The sequence below is a fragment of the Mesoplodon mirus genome (assembly GCF_964341445.2).
Source record: "Mesoplodon mirus genome assembly, chromosome: 5".
In the NCBI taxonomy this organism is placed as follows: Eukaryota; Metazoa; Chordata; class Mammalia; order Artiodactyla; family Ziphiidae; genus Mesoplodon; species Mesoplodon mirus.
In genome coordinates, this window is record NC_138980.1 from 175900678 (window position 1) to 175921700 (window position 21023).

A 21023-nucleotide genomic window follows, 5' to 3' on the forward strand; every position below is an offset into this window, starting at 1 on the left:
CCTCTCTGCCCCATCTCTTCACATGCCTGAGGAATCCCCCCCCGTCCCTCCTTGCCGACCCCTACCGCACTGATCTGCTTTCTAGATTGCTGTAGGTTACTCTGTATTTTCTAGAATTCTACATACGTGAAAAGCACACAGTACGCTTTGAGTCTACTTCCACTCAGCATCACCATTTGGAGATTTGTCCAAGCTGTATATACAGATAGTGAATTGCTTTCTGTTGCTAAGCAGTATCTCATTATATGGATAATCATTTATCCATTCATCAGTTGATGGGCACGAGGATTGTTTCCAGCTTTGGGTTAGTACAAATAAAGCTACTACGAACACGCACGTGTTTAAGTCTTCATACGGACGTACACATTTTCTTTCGGTGAAGAACTAGGAGTGGTAAGTAAACAGGTTTTAACCTTTTACGAGCTGCCCAGCTATTTCCCGAAGTAGTTGTACCATTTTACATTCCCTCCAGCGGGGTATGCGAGTTCCAGCTCCTCCACGTCCTCACACCACGTGGTACGGTATTTTTAGTGTTAGCCATTCTAACGGGTATGAATGGGTATCTCATTGTGGTTTTAATTTGCATTTTACTTATGGCTGTGTTGAACATCTTCTCATGTAATTTGCCATATATATATGTATCTCCATATCCTCTTCAGTGAAGTGTGTTAAATATTTTGCCCATTTTTAAAATGGGCAAATAGGTTTTCTTACTACTGAGTTTAGAGACTTCTTTATTCCGAATGCATTTTATCAGAAATGTTTTGTAAGTATTTTCTGCCACTCCGTGGCTTCTCTAAACATCGTATTTCATTGTATCTCATTGTATTTCAAAGAGCAGACAGTCTCAATTTTGATAAAGCCCAATTCATCAAATTTTTCTTCTATGGATTGTGCTTTTGGGGTTATAACCCAAGGTTGAATATTTTCCCCCTGGTCTTCTTCTAGAAGTTATGTAGTTTGGGGTTTTAACATTTAGGACTGTAATCCATGAGTTAATTTTTACAACTGTTGAGATACGGATCAGTTTTTAATCTTGTATCTGGACGTCCAGTTACCCCAGCACTATTTGTCTGACTTTTGCACCTTTGTCAAAAAGCAGCTCTCTGTACACGTGTAGGTCTATTTCTGGACTATTCTGCTCCATCACGCCACCTTTGGATTTGTGCAGCTAGCAGAAGGGATTGCTCCATTTAAGCAAAGAAAGGAGTGAATGAGTGGGGTTCTCAGGTATGAAGCTTCTTGTCCTAAAGAAAAGTTACTGAACAAACATGGAGAAGCAGAAAGACATGGCACTGTTACATATCTAAAGGAAGAAATTTCAAAAAGATGATTAGACAATGTAAAGTGGGTTACTGCTGTTGACATACAGACAGTTGTAGTGCCATGTGGGACTGAGCAGAAGTAGACTGCAAGAGGGTGAAAGAGGAACGGTGGTGTGGGTGTGTGGGAGGGGTGCCTGTATACACAAAACAGGACTTGAGCACCACCAGGTCATCACAGACTCACCCAAGGTGGGTCCTTTCTCTGTGTTCCTTGTGGCATTTTACTCATACCTACAATGGAAACTTTTGCTCATTTTTTTGTTCTTTTCCATTCTAACTGGGCTCCTTGAAGGCAGACCCCATACCTCATTCTACTACAGTACTAAGTACAGTGCTGGAAACAAAAGAGACACCAAAAAAAATGAGGGTGGGGCTGGGGGTAATTCACCTCCTCAGACCCTCATTTCACTCGTGATGTTGTCTCTGTTCGCAACAAGAGCGGCTGCAGACTGCACGGTGGGAGGAGGGAATTTGTGGCCACTTTCCGAGATTTCACTGTACAATTTCCTTTGCTATAAAGTTCAACTTCACAGATTACACGTGCCCTATGGATCTAATAGCATTTCACCTACCACCACTGCATTTGAAATAAATAAAAATGCACTTGATTTTTAAAAAATCATAGAAAAAGTTTTGAACCTAGAAACAAAAATTAGAAACAGAAGGATCTCTTCACAAAGGGCACTTTAAAAACCTCAAGCAATCCTTTCCTTTTTCTCTGATACATATGATGAGTATGTGAAGTGGACTTTTACTCTATCCAGATCTCCACCTAAAAGACAACCTGGGGAAACTTTACGCTCAGATCTTGCAGTGGAGGTGCAGAGCTGGGTGGCATCCTGCCTGTGGCACAAGAAGGGCTTCGCTCTTTCCAGTGAGGATGGGCTGTAACCACAGAGGAGGGAGAGAGGGGGAAGGTGCGTCTTCTGCAACTACACTTTCAAGTTCCTACTTAGAACGGAGGGGCTATAATCGTATGTAACTTGAGTTTTCTCTTCCATAATTATTATACTTTTAACAATCTGGATTATCTGCCTATGCCAACTAATAATGCACATTTCATAATTCTGAAGCAATCTTGCAACAAAGCAAAAATAAACAAACCAAAAAAACTAGGCTACAACTAACGTTTTTATTCAATTTTTCTCTCAACTCAGAAGGCAACAAACAACCACATAAAAAAGGGAGCACTTTAGAATATATACACATAAAGTTGGTCTGGGTATCTAAGGTTATTTCATAGAAAACTAACATCCCAACTAAGTAAATGTGCTATTCATTGAGCTTCTACAACAGTCATTTCTAGGCCTTATGGTCATTACATTTTCATTTAAGGTACTATATTAATTTCATGACTACAAAATGAGGCACTCATACAAAATAGATGGGAATGAAAACAGATGTATCCTGTCTTATCTTTATGTTGTATTAAATGCCAAAGATATTGTTGGGGATTACCTGAAAGAAGCCCTTACGTGTGATGGCTGTTTTAATAAGATTAAAAAAATGACACAGGGCAGTAATGGACTGAAAGGAAAACAGCTGATTGAGGGGCATGTTAATTAAGTAAATACAAGGAAGTTAGAGAATCTCCACAAGTGAGGCTTCCAGTAATACCTTTGTGGTAAGACATTTGTTTTCTTCTTGATGGCAATTGAATAGGTAACATTCTAAAGGAGTATTTTAAACATAATCATTTAATTTTACAATATAAAAAACTTATCACAGTAAGTAGAGAGCTTAAAATACTCAATCCTGAGAGTAAGTAGCTCACTTGCAACATTTAAAAAAGTGCCAGTGTTCTTATACTGGTGCAACATTCTTCGGAGTGTGTGTGTGTGTGTGTGTGTGCAAACGCAATACAATGTAGAAATGTCCAGTGCTTCACTGTTGTTTTAAAAAGTCATCAATTCAACCTAAATTCAAGAATTACACTTTAATAGTAGCATTTTGCCAATACAGAAAGGACATATCATCTAAGATCAAATCATTTGAGAAAAAGTTCTTCTCTATTACTTGAATAAGGGAAAGAAAAAACACAAGACAAGAATCCACAGTAATAACAGTTATATTAAATGTTGAAATAAAAATTACTTTTCATTTACATCTGGAATTGAGATGTCCAATCTCCACTGTTTCTCCAGAGAACAGGAAAAAAAAAAACACCTAAAAACATGGAGCTTTTTTAAGGCTAGCTATACACAAACTTCACATTGGCATTTTTCTTCAGTTTTCATCTCAACTATTAGTACTTAATCGTTTAAAAATCAAACAGAATTTGCTAATAATGAACAACTGCATACTTCATACTATGACCATTTGATAACTGGTCATGTAAAACTAACCCCAAATGTTGATTTGTCTTCAATTTATAAATAGTAAAAATAAAGCAAAAAGGTCTTCTTTCCTAATTAAATTCCTTGAAGACAGTCTTAGCCCAATGTAAAATGAAGCAAAACTACACTATTATTTTTTTTAATTCTACCTGAAGAAGGGCAGCAATACCAGTACTTTCTGAACTAGAAGTTTTAAATATTTATAAGACTGTTGGTTAATCATAAAATCTTGATGCTACCCAAGTAAATAGTATGCCAGCAAATGCTTTCCTTATGAAAGTATTCACCTTATTGAAAAAAACAGGACAAAGCACAACTGAAAAACCAGGGGAAATCCTTAAGTAAGACAAGATAAAGTTATCTGCCAGTGAAATGGAGGGCAACTTTTTGGCCATTCATATATATATATATATATATATATATATATATATATACACACACACACACATATATATATATATATATACACACACACACACACACATATATATGTATATTATATGTTGTTTTTTGGGTTTTTTATTTTCTTACAAAATATCTGATAAGATTCACTTAAAATTTTGTAGAATAACAATTTTTAATCTTTTGTGATATCTGCCTAGATCTCTTTCTGGTAAAACAGATAAGTGTGTTCCAATAACTTTATATCAAGATCTACAAATTCTCTGAAAAATTAAAAAAGAAACTTAAATTAACACAATCAAGTTATATGCCCAATTTGATAATATTTTTCTCCCAAAGAGAACAACTGATATAGACATACACCATGACAGGTGGTATTATGTTTAAAATGCTCCTAATTTTTACAGTAGGACTAAATTTCTAAGTAAAGGTAGGGCTAGCACAGACCTTATTTCAAATATGAGAAAGGGCTACTACAAAGTGCCAAAAACTGTAACACTGAATCCTATGTCGAGCTTTTTTTTTTTTTTTTTTTTTGATACTGATGTTTTAAAGTAATCACTTACCACTTCAGGAAAAATTGTTGAAATATAAAACAACCAGAACGTGTTGCTTTTGATTTTCGTAACTTATGTTTGGCTGACTCTCATATTTTAAAAATTCTCAGATTTAAGCCTATGGGTTTTAATACTATATGGAAATTCTTTTATGGTTTCTTAAGATCTATGCTGTCCATTTTCTCTGAGAACTAAGTTATCATTCAAAAACAAACACTACCCTTACAATATACCATCACCATTAAAAACGTGGATCACGTGCCCAACCATTCTAATTCTCTAAACTTCTAACTTGAAGCTTTGGTTATAAAGGAAAACCAAGTTTCTAAGTGTTCTGCTTTCTGAGATTTTACAGCACGTTTCCAATGAAATACATTCTGTACTCCTATGTTAAAAGGCCAGCTCAGCCAGCTTCCTTCTGGTCAAATGAAATCAAGTTGGTTTTATTTATAGTTTTATTCTGTAAACAAAAAGCTTTGGAAACTTTGGAGAAATGCACTGCCCCTAATCCTCACCCAATGATGCACTAACCAGCAGGACCAGGGGTTCTAACCCGTCTTCTCTAATGCTGTCAATCTAAGACCACAAACCCCATCTACATTTGACAAACATTTCAGTATGTCCTTATTCCAGGAAGATGCAGTATCACTGGTGATGTTATTCTATAAGATTTATGGTCTTGCATGACTTTTGGCCACTGCTGACGAAAAGACAGCTGTGTGTGGGAAGAGGGGGCTGGAGGATCTAAGGAAAAATCTTCTTTCGGACTTTTTCTTTTCTCTAAGTACAGACATGCCCCTAACAAGCACAAAAACCCAACTCCCAATGCTGACCACTAGGAATATTAAATTATCAAAATTAAAAATAATCTCCTCACCTAGCACAAGATACTATACAATATTACAAACACAGACACATAAAAAAAATCAGGCAGTAGAAAATGTACAACAGCTTTGGTGTTATACAAAATAACTTCCAAAAACGATTGACAGTGAAGCACAAGTTCATGTTTTCTTACCACAGACACTCCACTGTTGATTTCTACTTGTTTCCTTTTACGTTCTTGGTAAGGTCTGAACAGCCAAGACAGAATGTACAGTTCACTCAGTAAGAACTGCTAGGAACACCGGGACATTGCATTCCAAAAGACGTCATTAAAAAGTCTTGCATCTGCACTATGGCTCTGTGGCACATTTCCTGTCAAGATCACAGCAGGTCCAAAATAAAGTGACAACTAGATTTAATAAATTAATATACATTTTGTTTAAAGATGTACAATGCACATTCTGTTTAATCCAAGGTTTTAGGGTATCCAGGAACTTCTATTTACACATATACAGACCTCAGACAGCAACGATGTCAGGAGATGCAGGCAGGGCAGCAGAGCCTCGCACTGCTGCTTGCTGAATGCTAAAAACCCAAGTCACATACCCTTAACTTAAAAAACAACGCTGAGAGATCACTGGGGAAAATCTCCAAAGAGAGAAGTCCACAAAAAAGGACATGTAAAGGCAGGGGAAGGTCAAGGTAGTTGAGACAACCACTTTATTCTTGGGACGACTGTGGAGGTGGCGGAGATGTGCCTTGTTTGCCAGATTTCCGTTCATAGTTCACGAGGCGTTGGCCCACAAGGTACCTAGGTTGTTAAAAACAGGGTGGTTACTCTCTTATGTGATCTTACTTACTAAAACATTCTTCGTTAGAGCAGCCAGTGATACATTTTCTAAAACATAAATCAGATCACTTCACTCCCACTTAAAACCCTTCAATAGTCAGGTAGGTAGAAGGGAAGTCTAGAATGAATACTGGCAAACAGCACAAAAGCAGGCATCTCATAGCAAAGGTATGGATTTATGGGAAGACATGAGAGCAGCACAGGTCAGAAGGCCTCAGATGCTGTGCAGCGGAGTACAGGCTCTGGTCCATAGGTGAGGGGCCCTCATAAACTGACTCTTGGAGGCCAGAGTTAGGTACGGTAGAGTAAACTTATTCAGGGGATTTATCTGTTATGGATCATATCTTACAAAACAGGTAACTGGACAGATCTGAAGAAATGGACTGGAAATATGATCATCAGAAAGCTGGGTAGGGAGGAGAGTAAAACCTGAAAAGCTCTAGTTATAAAGAAAAGGAGAAATCAAAGGACAAAGATTTCAAGGAGGTCGAAGGAAGATGGCACAGAAGTGACTGTACGCAGGTGACTGATGGGAGGGAGGAGGTTACGGTCCAAGGAAGAGTATCAAGTGCTCCTAACCTAGGAGAGGTGACGGCAAAGGGAGCAGGACCGCAGAGACGGAGACAGAAGTGCCTGTGGACGGGATGACAGGGCTGGAGGCCCTCCACCAGGACCTGGCGTCCCCATGATGCCAGCAGGAGCTGGGGGGAGCGGCGGTGATGGGCTGCACTGACCGTGGGGGAAGGGCCCGGAGGCTGACCCGGGAGAACAGTGGGTGACAACGCTGACGCCAACAAGCTGCAGGGGGCGGGGGCGGTGTGGGTGATGGTTTCCAGCGGGCACGGGGACCCACGTGGAGGCGGCAGTGCAGACCAAGACGTGCCCGGCAGGCCTTTACACATCTGTGTAAGCGGAGGAGAGTGAGGCCAGCACGTGGCAGGGCTGCCCGGGAGCCGGGGTCTCTGAGGCTTAGTTTGCTCCTCAATAAAGTGCGAACAATAGTCCTTTGATTGCTGTAAGGAACAGAAAGCAGGCAGAAGCCTCGGTAACAAAGGCCTGGCATGTGTGGAGGGCTCCGTGCGGCAACTTTTATTTTTCACCGTGACTTCCTCCACCCTGACTTTCATCCATCACTTTGCTGTCGACATACAGGTCTCATGAGGTCCTCTGGCAGTTTACGCCAAGGAGTTTAACATTTCACTTTTACAACATTCCACCAGTCCTACTTCTTCATCACGAGCTCGCTGTTTCATCCCTTTGCTTTTTGTCTTCCCGATTCTCTTCCTGAAGTTAAATCATCCCTTATTCTTATCCCACTGTCCCCCAACCAACCGGTGTTTTTTCAACTTGTGAGGAATTTGTGAACGCTTTGAACAATGACAACTGAGCAAGATCTGACATGATACTACACACGGCACTACCTGACACACATGTAATCGCAAACCACATCAAGACAGCGAGCACAGAGAGAAAAGCAAGGTACACTTGCCCCAGACCGAAAAGTAACTCAGGGGCAGGAAGACGAGACTCTGAACCCACAGCCAGTTCTACTACCCCAGCAGCCTCTCGTGCCCCCAGCGCACACGCACACACGCACACTTGGCACCTCCTCGGGATCAAGCCCTGTGGCAGGTACTCTGTGGATGTATAATGGTGAACAAGACATGCCCTCTGTCAAGCCCGAGTTCAACGGTTTTCTGCACGAAGCAACGGTGGGGAAAGGTAATAGTGTGCACTGGGCTGCAGGCAGCTCCCGAGGGTGTGTCTCTTGTGCGCGGGTGCCGAACTGAGGAAAACCGGCTTTCATTGCTGAAAGCCCCTCCCCATTCTTTCGTGGTTGACAGAAGTTAACACTCTGCCTGCCTGAGCGTTCCAGTGTTTATTACCATCAGTAAGTACTTTGGAGAAGCCCTGAACTCTCTCTAAATTTCATTCTTAAACATATGACTCTTAGAGCCCTCAGAGTAAATGAGGTGACCGTATCATCTGTCGCCCAAAGCCGGCACTCACGAGTAAAAGGGGGCGCTGTTAGTAATGACACGCAGGCAGCCTGTGTAAACTGGGACTCTCCCGGGCAAACCAGGATGGGTAGTTACAAACTTACTTCCTCTGTGAGGCGCCATTAAAGCAGAAGAGGACTCAGCCTTCCATTAGGACATGGAGGGTCAAATGGCTGCTACCCCAGAAGGTGTTTTCCTTGGCTGTTCTCAATTTCTCAGAGGTCAGGTCGCAGAGTTTCCTCGAAACAGAGGGCGCCACAGCGCTTCTGCAGTAACCTCACAGCTTCTCTCAGCAATGGTCAGAGTAACCCAATGGCCCTTGGCTGCAAGAAGGGCTTAGGCAGGCACTGCTAATGCCTAAAGCAGGCTTCATATTTTTATCTAAAACTATTTAATATATTGTCAGACCAAAACATTTGAAAACAGACTGAAAATTATTTCAAATGGACATTAAAAACTCTTCCTCCCCAAACCGGTTTCTCCCAGTCTTTTCATCTCCGTAAACGACAACTCCATATTTCCAGTTGCTTGACCCAACCAAGTCCTGATTAACCCCCTTTTTCACATTCTACATCCAATCTGTTAGCAAATCCTGTCAATTCTACCTCAAAATACGTCCAGAATCTGAGCACTTTTCCCTCCTGTGATTTATCAGACACAATAATTAAGGAATGAGACATCTTAACAAAAAGCAGCTAGACAAATGAAGTCTAGACTTACTTGTCATTTTTAATATGTTCATAAAGGCGCTTAAACTGGCGGACCTGGAAGGACAAGATTCCCATCAACACCACGACCATCAGTAAAAATGGATAAATCCGCCGGTGGACCAAATTTTGCATTTCCGCAGTAACACCTGGAAAACCAAAAAAGAAAAACTCTAAGTGTATAAAGGATGACAGTGAAATGAAAGTATGTCCTTTTCCTAAGAAGAGGGGAGGGGCGCTTAACTGAAACTCCTCCTGTATGAACTGGAGGGAGGCAAGGAGTGCCGTCAAGCTGGAGCCAGTCCCAGCTAGAGGAGGAGCCTTGTGAACTACTCCGAGGAGCTGGACTGTGTTCTAAAGGCACAGAGGAACCAACAAAAGGATGTCCACCAAAAAGGTGTGACTGAGATTTATTCTTCTGAAAGGTCATCGTGGCCGCAGTGTGGAGAATGAATTAGCGATGGAGAGTTCAAAGCAAGGAAACCAGACAAGAGGCTGCTGAGGTTGAGGTTAAGGTGAGAGCTGATGTTCACCTCAACATGAGCTGCGGGCAAGGGCTCCAAAGATGAGAGAATGGGTTCCAGAGGTCAGATCAGAGGGACCTGGAACCCAGCTGAGTATGAAGAGCAGAGAGCCTCAGGTGACACGGGTGACCTTCAAGGTTTCTGACTTATACACCTTGTTGGATGATAATGCTAGTAACTGACAGAGGGAATTCAATAGAAGCAAAAGATTTGGAGGGGAAAACTTTGTGCTTATAATTTTGAACATATTGCTGGCTTTAAGGTCGTGTGAGGATTCTTCAGTACGTAGCTGATAACATCTAGATGTTAAAGTGGCACAAATTAGCATCTCCTCTTTGGTTTTTCCTTTACGCTAAAGGATGTTTTTTTAGGTGTCAATACTTTCTCACCTGCCTAGGGAAAAAAACTGTACCAAAGTGTTTTATGATCCTCATCTTGCCCTAACTAGTGAAATCTAAGAAAAACAGTCTTTTAAAATCATTGTTTTAGCTGGATTTATATTTACAATAAAGCATTTGGAGCCAGGCAACCTCTGATACCACAAGTGACAAGAATGGAATGATGTGAATAAAGGTGCTCTCTCAAGCTCTCAGCCAGCATTACCCACCGAGTAAAGGAACGACGCCGGACGCGATGACATAAGGTACACAAAGGGAAAGCAAGAGCACAGAGATCACTGGCGCTGCCAGTTTCCGAATGATATACTGAAGGTCAATGTTCCGGATGCCATTTGCGTAAACCTGAAACATAGGGGTAAAAAATGAGAATAAGGATACAAGACAAATTCCTCCAGGTTAACAGAGCAATCTCTGCTGAATTCAAGCACAGGGAGCTGGATCTACCAGCCCAAAAGATTCAAACTTGCTATTTTTTCAGAAGTCAAGGCAAATTCTGGAACACAAAAACATAAGTATGGTGTCCACAAGTTTTTAAAGAAATGCATTTACTTCCTTACACTTTGCAGTTAACTCTGCTAAGAGATAAAATAATAAGATGCTAATCTAGCATAATAATTACACTAGCCTTGTGCTATACGATACCAGATGGCATCCAATAATATTAGTTGAAGACTACGTAACTTGAAGTAACTTCATACATAAATTGTGTAAGAGTGACCTGTGTTACTACTCAAGATTGCATTCATTTTATCTGACTATAAGAAAACATTATAAACAGGAAGCATGTTTCTAAAAAGCCTGTATAAATCACATTTCAACAAATCGAAAGGTATTTAATGGAACAATTTAGTATGAAAGAATTCTACAGTGAATTTTTTTTTTAATTCAAGAATTTCTAGAATATTTCATCTCATCTAGGAAGTTCTACGGGATAGTACTGCAGAGGAAAGAATGGATGGAAGTGGGGAAATCTTGGGAATAATGGAAAATAAAGATGGTATACAGAAGGGGACGAAACAGCAGAGCATTGTTTGTGTTTTTCCCCCAGCACTTCAACCTCTCCTGGCCCACAGTCACACAGTGTGGTGCAACTCCAATCCCCGGGTCCCTCGGAAGTGGGCCAGAACATTTCAAGGTGAATGACAAACAGGCTTACTGCTCCACAGGTCCCCTTCTGACCCCCCCAAATCCTTTTAACCCAAATGCATTTAAATTAATGCAGCAAGGCATCCCGGTGTTTCTCAATCATTTTACTTAAACTTAGACACGTGTATGAGAAAGAATGCATCAGAGAGCAAAATATTATAGAGATCAACAGTGTTTCACAGCCCCCAGCTGTAACTACATGCTTATTCTCCACAAGGGTCAGAGTCTCACCTGGAAACTCTAGAGTGGACTGGTCTGTACTCCTATCAGGAATGGACATGCTGCCACGCAGCCCGCAATCCATCTCACTTCAGAATCAGCCCGCACTTGAGAGATGTATGCAAACACACACCAGTTCCCTGGCTCTCCCCACCCTCACAAATCTCCAGGCAGAAATTTTTGGATGAGTTTCCTGTGCGTACTGGGCTGAGAACTACTGTCTTTACTTCCTGTACATCAAGGAGGTATACCTTCAGTGCCACAAAACTCTAACACCTTATTAATTTGATGCTGCCCTAAGGACAAGAGGGTTGTCCGTACGTCCATTCTTTAGGTAACTAAAACTTAAAAGAAATAAGTACCGAAGTCTACTATGTTGGTTACTTTGGAAGAAATCTTCCTAAAATGAATTATCCTACTTCCTAGCCTTATTATCAAAGTACAGAAGTACCATCTATTTTTTTCAAGGTTATCACCTCAGTGACCAAATTATGTGATAGCTCCACAACACCAAACTGCCTTAGGTGTTACGTAGCTAAAATATTCCCAAAGAGCTCTGCTTTTCTAAATCTATTTTTTCTTGCCATTTTCTTTATTTATTGCCTTGAACAATAAGCTCTTTTCCTTACTACAGGCTTACAAAACTGACTACCAAGCCTTCATCAGAACTCCTGCTCTAAAAAAACAGCACATATGCTGAATTTTGCCTTTACTTTAGTCAGGGTTCTAGGTACTTTAAGATACTGGTTAACTTTCAGATAAGGGAAGTGTTAAAGAGTAGCTGATGAAAATTCATGGTGATAAGAGTAAACTGACTTTCTCCTTAAAAAAAAAAAGTTACATATGCTCATTAAAGAAAATGTATAAAACTTAGAAAAGTGGGAACGTGGAAAATAAAGAGTCCCATAAGCCGAACTCGCTTACCTGCTCAATTACAGTTTTCAGCCACCACTGAGGACCCATCAATGTTATAGCGGCAATGATTTTGGCATGCAGGACTCCAAGTGCCCAGTCCTAGGATAATAAAAATCATTTAACAGATTTTTGTTTGTTTTTAGCAATAAACCCAGCACAGAGGCTATTTCTTGCATTATTAACTTCAAAACAAAAATTCTGTTGGATTAGTAACAATTTTACAGAAGAATAAATATGCTGGAAAATCCAGGGAATTTTTCCCCCAGCAGCTCAAGTTCAGTGTTTCTATCAAAACTCATTCTTGTGTCTTTCAAAAAAACAAAAAACAAAAAAAACAAAAAACTACATTATTTTCCCAAGAGAACTAAGAAAAGTGTTTAATGGACATCTGAACAAGCAAATAAATAAAACAGTGCCCTGATTTTACTTCATCAAATCATCCTTGGGCTGCTTTCCCGGTTGGGCTCCTGAAGGCTCAGAGCGCTTCCAGCGGGTGCGCTCGCAGTTCTGCTGAGCTGTTACTAGGACCTCCCCAGTCACACCAAGCTCCCCGCTGTGCCTCTGGCCTGCCCACCCCACTATCCACCAGGCGGCCAAGGGATCACCACTCCCACTGCCCAAGTGATCTCTTAAAGTGCAAGTCAGATCATTTAAGGAGACCTCCCTGCTTACAACCCTGAACACAGCACACAGCGTCCTTCATAATCTGTTCTGTTTATCTTAAAAATATATATACACATGTATGTTTTAAAAGTATCAAGTAACATTTAAATCTATTCTTACATTAAACTGAAACCTTTCCAGAGAAGGCTGGAGTCCTCTGTGACCACCTGTCCAAATCCTGATCCCTCCCCAGCAATAACCACTGCTAACATTTGGTATGTACCTTCCAAGTTTGTTTCCTTATGCACCGATCTATGTCTATACATGTATGTCCCATAGGAAATATGTAGTATCAGTTTTATATGGATTTTACTCATACTGTTCTGTTCCGATTTTCTGGTTTGGTTGGTTGGTCTTCCAAAACATCTTCAAATAGGGTGGGAGGCTGATGCATGCACTGAATTCTTGCATAACCTCAAATATCACTCTTCATCCTGACAGACGAATGGGTGAATGACATTTTTTCTAGGTACAGGAAGGTTGGGTTTTGTCCCTTTTATCTCAGTGGTCTCTAAATGCCCTTCTGCCTTATGGTTTCAGTGCTACAAAGTCCACTGCCAGTATGCTTTTTTTTTTTGAAGCTTGTGATTTAATTCAGAAATTTTACCAAGATGTGCCCAAATGCGTTTTTCTCATCAATTTTCTTTTCACCAAACCTGATGAGGTCCTTCAACCTACAGATCAGTTCTTTCTTCAATTCAGTTAAAAATGTCTATTTTTGTTTCAATGTTGCCTCATATTTTTGCATTGTAGAACCCTTATTATGGCTATATTAAGTCTCCTGGGTGTATCCTCCAAGACTCTTCCTCTCCCCTCAATTTCCTATTCTTCAGTTTTGCTCTGTGCATCAGTCTTCCAGGCCTCCAATCGGACTAGCCACATCTTTAATTCATTTACTGAATTTGTTTGAAATCCACGCTACATAACATCATGACGATTTCACTCTGTTTTATGGCTGCTGTTGTGCGTGCATGCCCACATACCCCTGTGTTTTTATTCTTCTATTTGGATGCTCACGGCTCTGCAAGCAGTTCTCCGTCACCGGGCATGTGTTCTGATGGCTCTGCCTGGCCTTCCTTTCTGTGGCTGCTGGGCCCCCCTTACATAAAACATGTGTTATTTTTCTCTGTTGACTCAATGTGGTTCAGAGGCTCAGATTGAGAATATTCTAAAGGGCTGCAAAAGGATCTTTAGCCTGTCAGACCTCTGGGATAGCAAGCCAACAATTCCCAAATAAGAACATGGAGAAATCCTCCTTGCTTTTTCTCTATCCTTCCAGGCTCACAAGCAGGGAAGATTCAACCCAACAACTCGCTTTCTCTTGGCCTCTGCGAGTCCAGAAGGCACCCAAGTGAGGTTAATGTTCACCTGAGGAGGTCCACAGATCACTGAGGTTCCAGCTCTTTCAGGATCCACTGCTTTCCAGTCCTTTCCCACAAAAAAAAAGACATACCACACTATCTCCTCTGCTAGAATTAAAAAAGAGTCCAGCCTCCCATAGGTCTGTAGTCACTTGACGCAGGAAAGGCAAGCAGCTTGGAGTCAAGGATGGACAAAAAGCAAGCTGTTCTCTCAAACTTTGGGATTTTATCCAGAATATTAAGGATACCATGCTGCACACTCTGTTTGCAACTTGTGTTTTTCCCCTACTCAAAAACACGTCAGGGCTTCCCTGGTGGCGCAGTGGTTGAGAGTCTGCCTGCCGATGCAGGGGACGCGGGTTCGTGCCCCGATCCGGGAAGATCCCACATGCCACGGAGCGGCTGGGCCGGTGAGCCATGGCCACTGAGCCTGCGCGTCCAGAGCCTGTGCTCCGCAATGGGAGAGGCCACAACAGTGAGAGGCCCCGCGTACCGCAAAAAAAAAAAAAAAAAACAAAGAAAAAAAAAACAAAAAAAAAACCACGTCTGAGAGCTATCTATAGCAAAACAAAAATACAAACAAGCAAAGAAACACACAGCTCTACTTCCATCTTTTTAACTGCAGCACTGGATTCAAAAGCAAAGATAGATCACATTTTATTTAGTCATTCTCTATTGATGGACATCTGGGTTGCTTCTAATTTTCTGACATGGTAAAAAATTATATAACAGCAGAACAACCCTGTTCATGTCTCCTGCACACATGTAAATGTTTCTTTGCAGGATATTCTGAAAAGTAAAAACTGATGGGTCATAACATATAAGCATTCTTAAAACTGAATAATTTAAATAATTCTCCAAGGTCATAATGTTGGGCACTGTCCAGACCACCAGGAACACAAGTGTGAGTGAACAAGCTGCGTCACTGCTCAATGCAGTGAGGGAGAACAGACAGCGTGGGGAAGTTGGAGCCCTTATAAGAGTGTTAGAAAAGGGTTGTTACAGTTCTCTGGCTCGTGTGAGGTGACTTGGGGAGGATTTAAGGGAGCAGGGCTTTGCTCTGTTCCAGATGCTACTTAGAAAGTACAGGTAACCTATAACTGGGTATCGTAATCAATCTTACCCAGAAGAAGGGACAGGCTGGGGTTGGAAACAAAGGAGCAGCCAATCACGTCAGCCAGGGTACTGGCACGTTGGGGCATTTTTGTGGTTTGGACAATACTCATGTTTTGCCTGCGTTCAGGCATGATTATGGAGGGGTCTTGAGTCTGTCTCGATCCATCATGGTCACAGAGTGGCCTTGTGTGATGCTGATGCTCTGTCAATTGTTCACACTCAGCAGGAGGCCTAGCTCCTGGACCTCCGGGGCTGTTTTGCTCTTTTTCAGTGCCGCATACTGCACAGCCTCAGGAGGCGTATACCATCTGTTTGCCGCATCTGCAGTGACCACCTGGGTTACGGAAGCATCTGCCTGACCCCTCCCCTATAAAGTTGTGTTTCCCTTTGAGGTAGCAAGTAATCTGTAAGGTGACATTCTGTCACCATGCAAACAACCACTTCTGCATTGTAGTGGCATAAAAACACGACTGCAAATCCTTCTCCCATGGAGTGGTAGGGGTCTACGTCCCCTTCCCTTAAATCCAGGCCAACCTGTGACTTGCTCATACCCAGCAGAATGTAGTGAAGAGCAACGCTGAAGGACTTCTGAGAAGAGGTCATAAAAAGTGATGCAGCGTCTGCCTTGTTTGTAAGAAGCCCAAGTGCCTTGAGGCTACCAAGCTGTAAAAAAGCTCAAGTACATCCAGGGGCTCCAGCCAATAGCCCAGATAAGGTGCAACCAATAACCAGCACCAACCCTCACACAGGAGTGATGACGTCTCCAAATGATGCCAGCTAATAAGGCTGTCAAATCACACTCAGCCACGGAGCCTTCCCAGATGAGACTCCAGATAACATGAAACAGACACAAGCCAATATACCCTGTCTTAATATCTGATCCACAGATTCTGTGGACAAAATACATGGTTGTTTTATGCCAGTAAGCTGGAGCTGCAAGGTAACTTGCTATCGCAGCACAGTAGCTAAAGACCCATCAACTTTCACCTGAGGGGTTCAGAATCCACTGACAATCCTTAGAATCAATTATTTTGTTAATTATTGCAAAACAGTAACTTTCCTAATTAATTCTGTCAATTCTTCTACCTTTATTGCTGGCACTATTCTGTGAAAAATAGCCTTACTTCAATCACTGATGCGATTAGCCTACACTGCACTGCAGCTCCTACAGAAAGGCGTCGTATCTGCTTCACGACCCCCCTTCCTTGCTCCCTTTCACTCTAACCTGTGAGCGCACCGGAGGAGAGGAGGTCCCCGATATCGTCCACTCTGCCTCACTCCAAGGCCTGCCCACGAGCTCCCTCCTGGAACACTCTTCTTCCTTTCTCACCCACTCCTCTGCACTCCATCGTGCTGTCCTAGACATTATGTCCTGCAGAAGACGGCACCTGAAGCCCCCAAGCTGGGCAGATGCCTCTCCCACACGATGCTGCGCTTCTTGTGCTTGCCCCGATCACACACAGTCGCCATCTTTCCCACCAGCCTTTAAGGTCCCCAAGACGTTCCTGCATTAGCCTCATTTCCATCTCAGTTATACGGTGCAGGGTTTGGATGTACATTAAAGCATTCAAGTAAATATCTGCTGTGAGATGAAGCTTATGGGGGTTCTTCATCTGGAAAGTAGAGGATAATTTTCATTTCTGAAAAATTCATCATAATCTACTAAAAGGAGATTTTTAAAACAAGGCTGAAAAGCCTTTGAATGACTGGAGTCAATACCTAGCTCTTTCCCCTAATACCTCTTAAAAACTTGAGATCTATGATGTTAACTTCAGGCTCCAAGTAGGACAGAAAAGTTAACTTTCTTTTTCCGTGAGCATTTTAAGGCCTTCGCTGTGACCTGCACAGGTTCCCTCAGAATGCTCTTTTTAATAAGCCTGTGACTTTGTGGGGGAAAATGCTGCAATTTTTCAAAAGGGTAAGTTATTGCTTCAAGTCTCAAAGCCAAAAGGAGCAAGATATCTCACCCTAACTAAAAGTGAAAAGTTCAACACGTTAGTTTGTATCTTTAAACACTGGTGAAGCCTATAGTGACATTTTAAACCTATAAAGTAAGGTATTTTTTAAAGGTGTTGAATGACCTGCATATTTCAAAAGCTAAAATGCATTATCTAATCGATTTTATAAGAGTTCCTACAATAGAAAAAATTAAGGAGTCTTCTTAAACAAACTGCTTAAAATCACTTTTAAACAATTAAGAATTTTTCTGATTCCAAATACATAAAGAAATATCATGAGCAAAAGACACACACTTACCTGCCATGGGTAAAAAAGAGGAGTCTGATCCAAAGGGACCCTCAGGGGGGCAACAATAACCAGCTCAAACAGAAGCCCCAGAAGAAGCGGGACGACTCCAGCCAGCAGCACCGCAACTATCACAGTCTTCATTATCTATCAGGGAATGCAAAGCCTTGTCATTAGAGACTCTATGACTTTTAAGCCAAGCTCTTTATCTCATGTGGAAATTTACTCTTCTTTGACCTGATGCCTAACAGAACGAATATATACCTTAAACAACTTACATTTTATGTTACATGTTTAAATGAAATCTGAATGTGTAACTATAAAAACTCAAGCTGTAACAAAAACATGAAATTACTATGCACTGTTGCTACAAAATTATAGGAAATTCATTTTATTACATATATTAATCAGGTGGCTTTGCTGCTTTTCTCAACCTCAGTCTCAGGAGTAGGCTTCTGTTTGTCCATGAAAAGCTACTGGTTGTCCCAGGCCCCTGATCCAGCGGTGGTCCACCCACAGGCTGACCTGTGACCCCTGAGGTGGACTGGTATAGTTGAAGGGCTCTGCATAACCCCAGTTAAGGTAATTAACCAAGTTGATCAAATTAGCTCCCCTGAGAACAGTACAGTCCAACAGAACTTACTATGATGACAGAAATGTCCTATATCTGTGTTGTGCAGTATGGTAGCCATTAGGCACAGGGCTACTCTATTAACACAGCTCTAGAATTTGGACAAAGTGGCAAAATGAAAATGAAGTAGACACAAAGAGAAGAGATAACATTCAAGAGCCACTATGAAATCCTGACAAAGGAATCAGTTTTTAAAGTGGCCTTGATGTCCCTTTTTCTTAAGGTAGCCTCAGTGAGTACATCCATTTCAACAGCAAGAGAGTAAAATGGTGTGCATTAAGGCGCAGTACCTACTTCTTTACATGGCAATATGATATGGAAGAATATCAAATGAAAAGTGGTACTAGCTAGTTTCTGTATTTTAAATATAGGTAAGTGTCTCATCTTATGGATTACAGAACAATCAACTCCCTCCATTCTTAATATACAATTAATCTCCTATGTTTTTCTTTCAACGCTAATATTAAATAGCTATTGAACTTTCAGTGAAATCAAGATATAAATTCAGATACCAGAGTTGATTATACAAATGAAAAGGCATAAAGCAGTGACGTAAACATATTTACCAGTCATAGCCAACGTTATGATCAATCAGTAAATTACCACACCTGGACAATCATCTTACAGTGACATTTTTTCCTCACCTTTGTGACAATTAAGTTCTTTATTGAGAGTAATAATTCCCATTACTTACTACACTTTCACACTAGCCAAGACATTCTTGAATAACAACAGACTATAATTAAAGGACTCCCATTTATGTGAAAAACACTGACTTAATCCTGAAGTCAAGATTTTGTATTAAAAAAATTTTTTTCAACCAGATTTTAGAAAAAATATCATTAAAGGAAATTTCTACTTAAACAAATTGATTTTAAATTCTACAGGATATCTTATTACTCAAGGGCCTTACCGGATCATTTAATAGCATGATTTCCTTTTAACCCTCAAATACATCTGACTATGTTTCTCAGAATGAACCAGAAAACTACCGTCTTAAAGGAACACTCTTTCTAATTCAAAAAAATCAACTCTCTTGACTCTATCAACACAGTGAAGAAACAAAAGTGAAAAAAGATTAAAAGAAATTACTGGAAAAACATTCACGACTCCTGTCAGACAAGATCAGTCTTTATTAGGAAAACCTACCATAAGGGACCACTCCTTAACCTTCTGGAAGATCACTCTGCGTCCCTGTGGCATCCATGCCACCAGCACTGTCACCGCCCTGATGGTTAGCCAGCAAACATAGAGACCACAAGCAGCTGTGTAGAGCTCATGGATTTTGGCAGTCCCCGTCCAAAATGACATTAACCAACGGCCAGCAAATACTGAAAATAGAAAAGCTGATACATGAGAAACGGAGTCATGTAAAGAGAACTCTAATCTTGACGTCAATGTTGTACTACTAGTATTTTCAAAAATTTCAGTCATTTTAAGTGATTATTAAAAACACATCACATTTTGATATATCAGTGTCTTTGTTAAAAGCAAACAAACAGGGCTTCCCTGGTGGCGCAGTGGTTGAGAGTCCGCCTGCCGATGCAGGGGACGCGGGTTCGTGCCCCGATCCCGGAAGATCCCATGTGCCGCGGAGCGGCTGGGCCCGCGAGCCATGGCCGCGGAGCCTGTGTGTCCGGAGCCTCTGCTCCGCAACGGGAGAGGCCACAGCGGTGAGAGGCCCGCGTACAGCAAACAAACAAACAAAAAAAATAAATAAATAAAAGCAAACAAACAAAATAAAACCAAAACCCCCCAAATTCAAAAGAATGTAATTATTTGACTAAGATACAACCAGACCACGGTAAGTCACCGGGGATGAGCTCTCCTGTGACATGCACTCTGACTTGCCAGGCCAATTACTTGTTCTTTGGGGACTGAAACGACTTGAGGGGGGGTGTTATTTTTATTGTCTGTATCATCAAATGAAATCATTATGCACATAATAGGCCAAAAATGGAAAATTTACTTTCTATTATTTGTGTTGTCAATACTTTTAACATTTAGGAACATTACAAATAATTTAGAGTAACTTTCTTTCAACTGGGTCATTCATTAAGATAGAAAAGTAAGCTTATTTTAATCAAAAGTGGGCACATTAACAAAGAATACCACACTAATTTTTCTTAGGAAAAAAATTAAGATCTAAATATAATGAAACTTAGGAAACATGTGGAAGTTGTCTAAGGGACTGCCTCACACAAAGAGTTATTACAAATCAACTCCACAATGTACCCACAAAAATCTAACTATCAGGCAAGATCATTTCTATGGTAACTTTCTTTACATGGTTACTTATCTTAATCAGGCTGGAGAGAAAAGGAAGACCCCATTTCCAGTGTCTTCTTCTCCTTAATACAGCACTTATCTGTTACCTTTCAGTGTCTACAAGGAACCAGTGGCTGTGCTGAACATGTTCCATACATTTTCTCATTAATCCTCCCAACAACCCTGCAAGCAGCAATGACCTCCACTCTGAAGACTAAGAAACCGAGGCTCAGCAACAGAACCTGGCCCAGGAAGGTCACACAGGGGCGGAGGCTGAGTGTGAGCTCCTGTCTACAGGGCAGAGCTCGTGCTCTTGACGGCGGACCCACACTGCCTGCAGTCAAGCTAAACCACCCAACAGTCAGGTTTACAGGCCACAGAGCTGGTAACGTTACACACTTCTGTGCCATCTCACAGACAGCTTGGATATGAAGATAACTCATTTTTTGAAGACAAATACATGTTAAGTATTTATCTACATGAAATAAACACACGTGCATGTTAAAGATATAAAAATACCACTGATAATTCAGTAA

At 41.2% G+C, this 21023-nt stretch overlaps 1 protein-coding gene across 3 annotated transcripts in view; it reads right to left on the reverse strand.

The window, feature by feature from the left end:
- Positions 1-2438: 2438 nt before the first annotated feature.
- MARCHF6 (membrane associated ring-CH-type finger 6) overlaps positions 2439-21023 on the reverse strand; it is a 77129-nt gene continuing 58544 nt past the window's right edge. For 2 of the 3 annotated variants that reach the window (XM_082620497.1, XM_082620496.1), the window contains exons 21-26: positions 19369-19565; positions 17601-17735; positions 12214-12303; positions 10134-10266; positions 9016-9151; positions 2439-6256 (exon numbers count right to left, since the gene is read on the reverse strand). In XM_082620497.1, coding sequence (XP_082476623.1) covers positions 6166-6256; positions 9016-9151; positions 10134-10266; positions 12214-12303; positions 17601-17735; positions 19369-19565 — 782 coding nt within the window. In that variant the 3' untranslated portion in view covers positions 2439-6165. The remainder of the gene's footprint in view (positions 6257-9015; positions 9152-10133; positions 10267-12213; positions 12304-17600; positions 17736-19368; positions 19566-21023) is intronic. The other variant, XM_082620498.1, reaches the window with a different exon arrangement.